Raw genomic sequence first — 11,764 nt, forward strand, 5'->3', positions numbered from 1 at the left:
GGGATCTTTAAGAAGAGGCTTGATGCCTACCTGGCTGGACTCATTTGAGTCCCGTTTTTTCTCCCACCCAGGCAGGGGGTCGGACTTGAAGATCTACAAGGTCCCTTCCGACCCTACTTCTATGATTCTATGCTAAATGTGTTGTTGCTGGGAGGAATTTAGAGCACCTTGAATCTGAAATGTGTGCAAACTCATTTGTAAAGCTTGTATATGTGGATTTTCTTATTAATTCTGAAATAATCAACACGTGAGAGATTCAGCTTGCATTTTTGTAGTGTGTGGACACCTGAAAACATGGCTAGAAACTGAAAAAGGAAAAATTTTGCACTCTTCTTAATGCCTTTTCATACATGTATTGATGTAGATATGTATATTTCCTTAACTAGAATGTGTGGGGGAGGGAAGGGAGCAGTGTAAAGTAATAATGACTGCCATGATAACACTACTTGCTTTTACACAGCTTCTACATGGTGAGCAATATCTGGAGGTGTATAAACCTTTTCCAACCTCAGGTTAGTTCTTTAGCTGTTTTATATTAATTTATGATGATTTTTATAATTTTATGTATTCTTATTCCCTATGAAATTATGGATGCGCTGTTGTACACTGGTGTATGCTGTAAATAGTACTACTGTTTTATAAGCACTGAGAGGAACAAGAAATCAGCTGTAGCTTGGACTGTAATAAATATAGTCTAAAACGACAGTATGGATTCTTATCCTGTTACCTGGATTAGCTTTTATAACCCCTATGTCCCTATGGATTTATTGCCTTGTTTTTTCTCTTCAGCCCCCTCTACCTCTCAGCACTGCCCTCTCTCCTTCCTTCTGCTCTGCCCCATCTTCCCTGTCTTACGTAGTTAAATCACTCCTTGTATACCATCTGATGAAGTTAGCTGTTGCTCATGAAAGTTTATACATCTCTGATTCAGTTAATTGACAGTGGTTCTCAACCTTTTTAGACAAAGCACCCTTCAGAAAATGCTAGCTTTTACTCATTTAAGTTGGTTGTCTGAACCTTGAAGTTCATAACTATTCCAGGTGTACTTTGCCTTGTAGTAGTCTGTAAAGTCTTAATCCTGCAACTGTTTCCTCTTGTTTTGACCACAGTTCAGGCTGGGGGACTTCTATATGGAGTCTGTTACAGGATTAGAGTCGTAATGTGTATCTTTTTTTGTTAGTTCTAATGGATAAAATAGGCAGGCTATTTTTAAAAAACAAAACAAAAATGTCACCAGTGTTGTTTCATAATACATTCTAAATAACTTTTTAATGTAAATATTTTGTGGTTCTAATATGTAGCTTATGTAAAATTCCAAAGATGCCTAGATATGTTATAAATAGCTGGTTAAAACAGGGAGAAGAGGGCTGTAAAAGACATGGTGCATTATTATTTCAGCACTTTTGTATATTGCAGTGTATGTGATTTTTTTTTTTTTTCTTTTCCTTTCTCGTTCAGGAGAGTTAACTTCAGAAATGACTATTGCTGATGTTCTTGACAAAGGCTCGGGAGCTGTCATTCTGTTAGATGGTAACCACATTTATAATGTTTTAAAGAGATGCAGTAAAAGCTGACAGGCTCAGAATTTACCTACGCTAACGATAACTCTCAGGCTTGCTCCAGTAAAGGCTGAAACCTTGTTAACATCCTAGTTTCTCTGTTAGGCTGCTGAGAAACAAGTTAATTTGCAGTTGTGTGCTATTATGTGCATGTTGTCATGTGCTTTAGGATACGTAAAATTATAAAACAGTATTTGTAATTTCAGGTCTTATTTTATTTGGGCAGAAATGGGGCTTCCCATAAATTGAGCAGAACTGGTATTGCAATGCTTGGTCTTACCTGAAGCTAGTTGAGTTAGGCAGTTTCTCTTAACAGGCACTGCATACGTGTGTGTATGCATGAACGTGAGTATGTGCTTGTGTATATCTTCCAAAACTACTGCTGACTTTAACTTTATGGACACGAATTCTTTAGTAAAATTATCCTGCTATCCTTTTTCTGTTTTTTAAAAAGGAAACCAGAGTAAGCAAACAATGTCACAGGATCTTTTCATGCTTATTGTGGTGATAAGGTTCTTTGACTTTGCTGAAGACTGAATTATGCTTCCTTCTGGTTATGATGTTTCATATTTCACAGGAGGATGCGTTGATGGAAGGCTCTCCTGGGCAAGGAATTTCTCGTGTGTTGAGGCAACTCTGTGCTCTGTGAACATGCAAATTTGGCTCGAAGCCAAATGCTGGAGTAGGGGTGTCAGCTTTCAGGTTTGTCAGCTTTCAAGTTTCAAGGTACTGAATTTTGTTTCCTCCTTATAAAATTATGATCTTCCAACCAGGAAATTTTACAACACCTTTCAGCTCTCCTGTGAAATATGAATTTTCATTTCTACCTATGAGAAATGTTACAATCTTTGCACTCTCCTATTCCTGAAGAAGGACACGTGTGCCTGAAAACTTGCAAATAAAGACTTTGAAAATATCTAGTTGGTCTAATAAAAGATACCTCTACCAGGAATTCTGATTTCTTTTGCCTGCAGACTACAACCTGTATCCCTGAAACATAAAAGATATCAAAATTAGCCATTTTGAAATGAAAACTTCATAATTTTACAAGAATGAAGCAAAATTCAGCGCCTTGAAAGCTGATACCCCTGCCACAGCCTTTTGCTTCAAGTCAAATTTACATGTTCACAGAGCTACCTCAACACAAGAGAAATTCCTTGCCCACAAGAGCTTTACATCAAGCCATCCTCATATGAAATACCAGAAGGAATGCAACATTGTGCTTGCCATCAGACAATTTTGAGGTAAATAGACTGCTCTAACTTTTATCTGAGCCTAATTTGCACAAAATGAACCTTTTCAATTAGGAGTTCTTACAACACCTTTCAGCTCTCCTGTGAAATATGAGTTTTCAGTTCCACCTAGGATGAATTTTACAGTCTTTGCACTCTCGTATGCCTGAAGAAGGGTGCATGTGCCTGAAAGCTTGCAAGTAAAGACATTTTTTTGCAAGTATCTAGTTGGTCTAATAACAGATATCGCCTCTACCAAGAGTTCTGATTCCAATATTTCTTTGGGGCTGTTATGTATGAGTTTGTCAGTGTGTTTTTTACACTTGGGTTTCTTAATGGCTTCTAATACGTCACAGTTTATGGCATAATTCCATTGTTTTTAAATAAACAGCTAATGATGTATGAAATGTTGAAATACACATTAAGTTTAGCACTTTGTTTGTTGTCAACCATTGTGTAGCACTGGGAATGTCATCAGCATTTTTATAGCTCTTTTTATTTTAATACTTTTATTTAAAGAGCATCTATAATAGCTTAGCTGGAAACAGGGCATTAATCTTCACTACTTAGGAAATGACTTATGGTGGTACAATTCAAAAGGGAGCCTTTTGTCTTCTGTCCTGTGAAGATGAATGCTGGAATCTGTAAAACTGAGCTATTCAGTATCCAGTACATCTGAGACTAGTGCATGTTGGGTGTTTTTTAAGAAAAGGAGTCTAGCCTTGTTGTTGTTGTTGTCTTCTAGTTCATACCTACTGTGGAAAGGATCTATTGTGCTATAACCAGTTCTCGTTGTTTGTTGTCGGAGCTGGAGGTTTTGGGGGAAAACGAACATCTGAAAAGGCCAAGGTAAACTTCAGCTGTATTATTTTGCATAGAAATTAATGGCATCTTTCTCTTTTGCTTATACTATTTTTTTCCTTATATTAGTAAGTTGGTTGGGTATGATCAATAGCAGGTGTAATACATTAGACGACAGGCAAGTGGATTCTGAGGAGCTCTATGTTGACAGTACAGTGCCTATTGACTCTGGGTTTCCATTACCAGTAGATGGCACTGAGTATGTTTGTGTAAATGCAGCTGGTCTGTCTGCTATTCCGGTATAGTTACAGAGAAAAAGATTCTGTAGCTTTTTCTCTTCATATGTTCTGCATGTATATAAAAACTATTTTTAATTAATAGACCAGCCTAAACATCTTTGGGTAACTACATTAAATAATGCTGTGCTGTCCAGGGGAACAGCACTGGTACAGACCAGTATAGCTGCCTTAACATGTGCTCTACATGGGCTGATTAGCTGCATTTAAAAAACAAAAATAACCCACAGAAAGAGTATATTAGCCTGAACAGAGTACCACACTACCATACCTATCCTGCTCCCAGGATATGACTTAGCTTGGTCATTTTTAACATATGTACTTTTACGTGACACTGTATTCCTCTGAAGGTTTTTATTGCTGTTTATTTTCCTCTTCTGTTTGACTTATTCCAACTGGCTTTGTATCATGAAGACCTGATTGTCCTCACTGTTGTGTAAAATCTGTGCTTTTTTATTTCCGTGTACAGCTCTCTCCAACTTGCAGAGGCTTTTCATCCCTACAGGAAAAGCTTAGCCACCATCTATGCTTTAAAAATGGCTCAACCTCACATTAATAACCACATTTGCAGAAGTATTCCTTTTGTTGTTGTTCAGGAGCTTGTTTTCACAGATTTATTCCAAAAAGGGATATTATGTATTATATTTCTTAAGTTCTTTTACTTAAAGATCTAGTTTGACTCTTTTTAATTGTAATGGCACAAATCAAGACTTTAATGGCTTTTTAAAGCAGTTATACATCTGAGCACACTAAGTATTCAGTGTGTAAGAATGCAAAGCAATAAATGTAATTGGGATTCTGCAACGTATATAGTCTCTTGATATACAGTTATACATTTATTCAATGTTTTCTGTGCATTTAGTAGAAAATAGATAGGAAGTTTCAAATAAGTGATAGTATCTTGTTCATTTAAAATGGTTTACAGTGTGCTGTTGCTAGAAAAAACCTCTAAGTGTAGCTCCTTTTAAATCTTATCTAGCAAGAAAGGGGAGGGATCCTTAGAGAGAGAGTGTTTGTGTCAGAAGCACAAAGGGGGAGGGAAAAATACAGCATTATTTTTTTCCAAACAATCTCTGTTATTACTTAGAGCGAAATGTTTGCATTAGGGGAGGGAGTCGATAAGTGACATGTCATGTCAGAGTGAGGTTTAGTGTGTGTATGTAAGTCCAAATGAATGAAGCAGCTACCCATTTGACATGAAAAACATGGCATTTAAATAGAAAAAAAACACCAAATACAGTGCTTGAGCTTGATGGCTGTGCTGATGATCAGAGCCTTGAGGCACCACTATAGTACAATAATAAGCTTTTGGGCTTTGCCATCATGCAGGCAGTGTACTGTAAAAATTAATTTTGGTGGATTATTATATGAAGCTTTTGCCTCCATAGTCCCAAAAAAATTGCTTCTAAGATGGCTGCAAGAAGCAAACTGACCAGCAGAGATTGCTTTTTAACTTGAGTGTGTGTTCCATTGTATACAAGCTTCCTAATATCAAGGTCAAATCTTGAGATACCCCATAGGTAACCATGAAGTGACAGGGGCGCTGGATCTTAGTATAACGTGCTCATAAACTGATGTTTGAAGAATTACTCTTGTTATACATGAGGCAGAGCATTTCAGCATCTTCTTTACAAATTGAAAGCTGTAAGCCCTGTTTCAGAGAGCCCACCTGTATACTAATACCAGCATTAGGCAACATTTCTGGCATTAGTCAACATTTCTGGACTTCATCATCTAAAATAGGGCTTGTGACAAAAACACAAGCTCACCAGGAAATAAGGTGAACTCATCTAGGCCAAAAGCTATAGTCTAAAATTGTAATGCTCTCTTGTTTAGAAAGTAGACTTCTTTCATTTTACTCTAATATTGACATTAGTAACATTAATTTCATATTTACGTGATGTTAGCTTCATGGTTCTTTGACATGCTAACTGAATGGATGTATTTGTGGTCTTTGTTTCAGTTTAATGAAACAAATGTTTTCTCTATGGCTGCTGATGAACAAGTAAAGGCATGATGGGGTCTGATCTTGGATTCCAACAGTCATACCTCCTGCCATATCACATGTGCATGGCAGGAGGCATGATAGTGGAATTGCTGATTTGGTTCCCAACTGGCCCTACTGCTGGTGCAGGGGGAGCCTGGATGGTGATCCTGAGTTTCCCCTCCACTGGCAAGTAGCAAGCCAGGTGCCTGGTGCATCCCTAGCTGGGAATGCCAGTCAGCTGACCAGCATTCCCAGCCTTGGGAGAGCACCAGAGCCTTTGAAGGCTGGCTGGAGCTGGTCACAAGTTCAATTTAAGGTGCAATGTCAACCAGCCACAAAGTTATTACACACATCTTATGTAATGATTTTGTGGCTTATTCCCTGTTTCATTGCACCATTAATTACATGAATTTGCAGCCAGGTTACTGTTTAAGATGTGATTAACTGGGTAATTATGTCTTGACTGTAATGTCTGCCAGATGCTTACAAGATGTTTTAATACAGTGGTTCCCAACCTTTTTTTTTTTTAACAATGGCCTGGCAGGAGTGAGACAGGGTGTGTGGAGCTGGCTGCTTCTCTCCCGGGCTCCTCCGCCACTCAGCTTTAACCCCAGAAGCTCAGATGTGACCCCAGAAGCCGCTCAGCCAGGCAGATGGACCTGGCTCCAAGTGGGGGGCTTGTGTCATGACCCCGCAACCAACCCGCCCGGTGGTTGGGAATCTCTGCTTTAGTATAAAGGGAAATTGAACAAACAAAGAATATATAACTCAAATTGCTTGAATGATTTCTAATTTATTTTAATCCAGTTCTTATGATTTTTGCTCCAAGCAGCATGAAGGATTGGAGATGAGGAGAACTCCCAAAAAGGAATATTATACTTAGAGTTCTTGGGGTGCAGTTGTGTTAAGGGTGGGCTCAGCTATTGGTAGTTTAAGTGTAAGGGGAAGCATTTTTAGTAGTTGTAGAATACTGAAATACTGGCTTAGGTTCTTTTCTAAACTCTGCTTTTGATTTGTTGTGTCATTTTGTAAGCATGGCGCTGTCTCATGGCTGGGAGCTGCAATTAGCTGATTCTAGTCCCCAGCCAGGAGAGATCAGAGCCAAAGCTTCCACTGAAGTGCTTCACCAACTGCGAGCACCTGTCAGCTGATTGGGGTTCCCAGCCAGGGAGTGCACAGACCTAAACTTGCTACTTGCCAGTGTAGAGGCGCCCCAGCAGTATGGCGCAATGGGTCTGATGCTCGTTCCCACAATCATGCCTCCTGCCATGAGCGTCTGGCATGGCAGGGAGTGCAATTGTTGAGATTTGCGCTTCATATCCCATCGCACCTTTTAATTTAACACCTGTCAGCAGCCTTAAGAACATAACATGTTCTGTGTGCTTGCAATTATCAGCTCGCCTTTTGAAACAGCTCCAAATGTGTGTCCATACTCTCCTAGTCAGCCTCAAGGCTGGTTCTAGCACATCTTTATTTGAATAAAGTCAGAGTCATTCTCTCCTCTTCTCTTCTTATTGGTTCTTGAAATAAACTATTTAAGTAGCTGAAATTTTAACTGGTTGTAGTATTTTGTCATTTGAGATGAACTCTGACAGCCTGTTGTGTAGAGTTTACAATCTTCATAAAAGCTGCAGATTATATGAGGAGGACCTTTTTTCAAGAGAGAGAGTTAAAAATACAGCCTGTAATTGGAAGGACAAAGAATTTCCAAGCCTCTGGACTTCTTTATTAACATAAGGTTCAGAGCAATTCATATAATGAACAGTGTTTATATTTTGTTAAGCTTTTGCTTTTAAGGTAGCATTTCAATAACTTTTGGTGCGTAAATGAAAACGAAAATACTAATCTTGGTTTATATATTCTGCAGAGCCATGATAGGTAATTTTTTAACATGTTACCAGTTCTTCTTTCTTGGGCACTTTTTTGGCAATTTGAAGGGAACTTCTTTAATTAGTATGTTGCAGTTATTACCTAAATCTAATGCTTCTGGATCAATAATCTGTTTTTAGTTTGATTAGTTGCCTTCAAATTGTTATTGGAGCAGAAGTATTTGCATACAATTCTTTATATTGCATTAGTCTTACTGCTTTTGAAAATCTTAGAGTCCTGGTATTTGTTTGGGCTGTTTTCACTTTGGGCTGTTTCTTGTTTTGTTTTCATTTTGTTTTAAAGGCAGTATAATTGCACTGTGACAGTATGGCAAAAATTTATTTGTATTGTATATAGAAAATAAACCTAGAAATAGACTGTTGCTTTACAGTTGTGTGGCTCTCTCTCCTTTTATCTTTTATAAAAAGCCTGGATGAAAAACACCCTTAAAATTGCCTGGAAGTAGTTACATGATTCCTTTTTTCCTTCCAGGTAACTGTGAACCCACCTAACCGACTACCTGATGCTGTTTTTTCTGATGTCACAACAGTTGATCAGGTAAAATTTTCCTTTTTAAAGAAGGGAAAGATTCCTTATAAGTTTTCACTTGGAGAAAGTCCTGCTATGGTTCCTCTTCAGTTTTAATGAATTCTGTATTTGAACTAAAGTAAATAATGTAAGTAGGTATCATAAGCACATATTACATTTTTGTCCAATATGTCCCATGCTTTTGTAAGGGCACTACAGTACTAACATGCATTTATTTTGTTGTCAAACTACTGTCAGGGTAGCTAAAATAATTAGCATGTCATACAAGATTTACCAAAAATAATAATCAGCAGAATCAGAATTCTAAAAAATTGCACAAAGGCATGGTGAGATGCAGTGATAATGCTTGACAAAATATAGATGAGTAACAGCTTGCAGTATTATTTCTGTATTTTGCAAGTATACCCATCATAATCTCAGGTTGGCTCTACAAAAATATAAAAGTAAAACATGGAACCTAACACATTGGCAAAAATCTGCTCAGTCACACTTCCCTTTAACAAAACCCCAAATCCCAATACTTCATATGCATCCATTTCTGACAGCAGTATCCTTAGTAAATACGCAGGTCTTACATAGACCCCAGAAGTGAACAAATTCCTACAGTTAAGCAGATTCTAGCACTACCAGCACTCCCATTTATGTCTCACAATGAAGAGGGTTAAAAGTTCCAAAAATGATAAGGAATTCTGACTCCTAGATGTTTACTGACTTTCAGTGGAATTATAGACTCGGATAAACTAAATGCTCAAAGGGAACTTAAGCTCAGCATTGCTGTAGCTAACACCTTCTGTGCCAGCTTCTGAAGTTCAGAGACCATTTTGGTGCCCCAGCTCTTAAAAATGTAAGCACATCAAGATTCTCATTCTGGGTCAGTTCAAGCATCCATCTAGCCCAACATCTTGTCTCTGAAAATGGCAAGTAATAGAGTTTGAGAGTTTGGACAAGTGTAAAGTAATCCATTTCCCTTGTCCTCAGGTTTGCATCCCTGACTGTTGTGACTAGTTTCCCCTGATAACCTGTCTGGTATGAATTTGTCCAGTCTGCTTTTTTGAACCCAATTACATTTTCTAGAGAATCTTGTGAGTTCCAAGAGTTAATTATAGACTGTTTAGAAACAAAACTTTAAGTTTTTGTTCTAAACTAGCTGCCTAGTCATTTCATAGAATATTCTCTAGCTCTTTGTGTAATGAGATGCAATGAATAACCATCCTCTGATCATCATTGTATAGACTTCTGCAATTTGTCTGTCTGTCTCCCAAACTTAAAACTTCCAGACTTTTTGGTATCTCCGTGTATGGAAGCTGTTTCATACACCTAATCACCTTTGCTGCCCTTTCTTATACTTGTTATAGTTTTGTTGTATCCTTTTTGACACTTACACCTTTTAAAAATTTGTCCTCTATGTGACCTGCCCATAGTCACAAAAATAGTCGGTGTGCAGCAGGGGAATTTTTTTTTGGATTTAATATATGTTGTATATAAAATATAAACCTTCAAATAGATAGTCTGACATCCCTGTCACAAGACTGTTATTTCCCCTTCACCTGCTACAGATTTCCTGTACCCTTGACACACTCGGAAACAGCACAAAGACTTTACATGAACATTTATTCAAGATCTTGGTGTCTTATATAAAATCCAGTTTCCGGTTTAAGGTCTCCTTTAGAAAGCACTGATCTCCCCATATAATATCTTGCTTGTTAATAAGCCAAAATAAGCTGTCAAGTGGAGTGGGCAATTTAAATAAATGTTAGCTAAGAAATTAGTCAAAAGTCAAAGTCCTTTTCCCCCTCATCCCCTGCACTTCTAAAGGAAACAATAATGGGAACAGGAAGACTAACTGCTAAAAAGCAGAGGAAATTTATGATCAGAGTTAGTCTACTGTGTACTTCTCATACAATTTCAAAAGCTTGTTTGTTGTGTTTCCCATAGCCAAGTAGAGTTAAAACAGAGGGGTGGGAGGAAGAAAAGAAAACAATCTTTTACAACCTTTTGCAGTGCTGCCAAATGCCTTTTCTGTACCTATTGATACAGGGACTTATGTGGAGGCTGATTTTCCCCTCTGGAAAAATTTAATGCTTTCTGAGAACAAACTATAGAACTATATTGGGGTTGACTTATATTTTGGATGCCTTACTAATATTAAATATTTTTTAAAAAATTGGAAAAAAGACTCTTCCCACAGGATCAGAAGATGCTGGGGACTTGGGTTGCTTGTGTGAGAGAGAGAGGTGTGTTTGTCTAGGGCTTTCAGGAGAAGAGCAGAAAATTGTTAGTTTAACTAATGAGGAGGTATCTCCATAAATCATGCTGGAAGTGCCTCCCATAACACCTGCCGTAATATGTTTCATTTTACTGCTTGCCTCCCTTAGCCCCTGGTCTGATTTGGCAGAGGTTTTAAATATGCTGCGGTTTTTCCCTGGTGATCAGTGGCAAACAAACAGCGTGGCCAGTGGGGCCCCTCCACCATTTGGGAGTGCTGGGGGCAAGTGGTGAAATGAAAAACATTAAAGGAACTGCTGCAGGGGGTCACTTCCAGTGCAATTTATGGAGATCCCAACTAATGAGCTCTTCAGTTTTGGCCAATCATCGCACCCTTGTAACTATCAGACTTTGCCCTTTTTATCCCTTCTGGAGTGGAATTTTACAGTTTCCCTGCCTGTTCCCTATCTAGACCTGGCCCTGATTTATGGTATCCTGTATATTCACCATTATGAATGATCTAATTGTAGTGTTTTGGATTAGGGGTCAGTGATCAGTGGTGCATACAGTAGCCAGACAACTTACCTGAACCAAAGTGGTGTTTCTTTTTTAACAGTGGAGCAAAGCAGAAGAAAAAATAAGAGGAACATAAGAGGAAAAAATATTTTAAAACAATTAACAGAATGCATGAATCTTCCTCATCTTGTGGTGGCTGCTGTAGGAAGGCCTTGCTACTGCTGATACTTATATTACTCTGACCAGCTCCCCAAGAACCTCCTTCCCCTCTGAGAGAGTCACAATTTATCAGGCCAGAAGTCCTTTGTCATCTTAACTGCTAGGTATTTTGGCCCTACTGTTTAAAAAAAAAAAGGTTTTGTGGGCTCATCCCAAGGTTGAGTCAACCTACTCAGGGCCAATGGCTTTCCCATCATGTTGTAACAAGACTCAGATATCTTATCTAGAATTATTATTTTGCTTCCTTTCTTCCAATAACCAGGCGAGCATACAATATTAAGAAGAATCACCTCCCACCCCCCACAATGGCCCATTTGAAGTTTTACTGAACTCAGCAGACTGAATAACTTCAGTGGGAATTGCCCTAGATCCCAAATTAGTAACTACACTATGCATGGAGCATAAATAAGCTTTCAGCAGTTTACTATGTAGAACATATTCTGTTTGTTCTGTAGGATAATATAAATAACATTGTTGAGGGCTGAGTTTGGGGGGGGGGGGGATTGTAGCTGCTTAATTACATGCAGATAT

The 11,764-nt window shown here is 38.3% G+C and overlaps 1 protein-coding gene across 2 annotated transcripts in view; it reads left to right on the top strand.

Moving 5' to 3' along the window:
- Nucleotides 1-11,764, top strand: part of HSD17B4 (hydroxysteroid 17-beta dehydrogenase 4) — a 163,950-nt gene that overhangs the window by 66,207 nt on the left and 85,979 nt on the right. For both annotated transcript variants that reach the window (XM_019517014.1, XM_019517015.1), the window contains exons 14-17: nt 461-512; nt 1,459-1,530; nt 3,537-3,640; nt 8,237-8,302. In XM_019517014.1, the coding sequence (XP_019372559.1) occupies nt 461-512; nt 1,459-1,530; nt 3,537-3,640; nt 8,237-8,302 (294 nt within the window). The remainder of the gene's footprint in view (nt 1-460; nt 513-1,458; nt 1,531-3,536; nt 3,641-8,236; nt 8,303-11,764) is intronic.

The sequence above is a fragment of the Gavialis gangeticus genome, unplaced genomic scaffold, assembly GCF_001723915.1.
Source record: "Gavialis gangeticus isolate Ggan-Ray unplaced genomic scaffold, GavGan_comp1, whole genome shotgun sequence".
Classification (NCBI taxonomy): domain Eukaryota; kingdom Metazoa; phylum Chordata; order Crocodylia; family Gavialidae; genus Gavialis; species Gavialis gangeticus.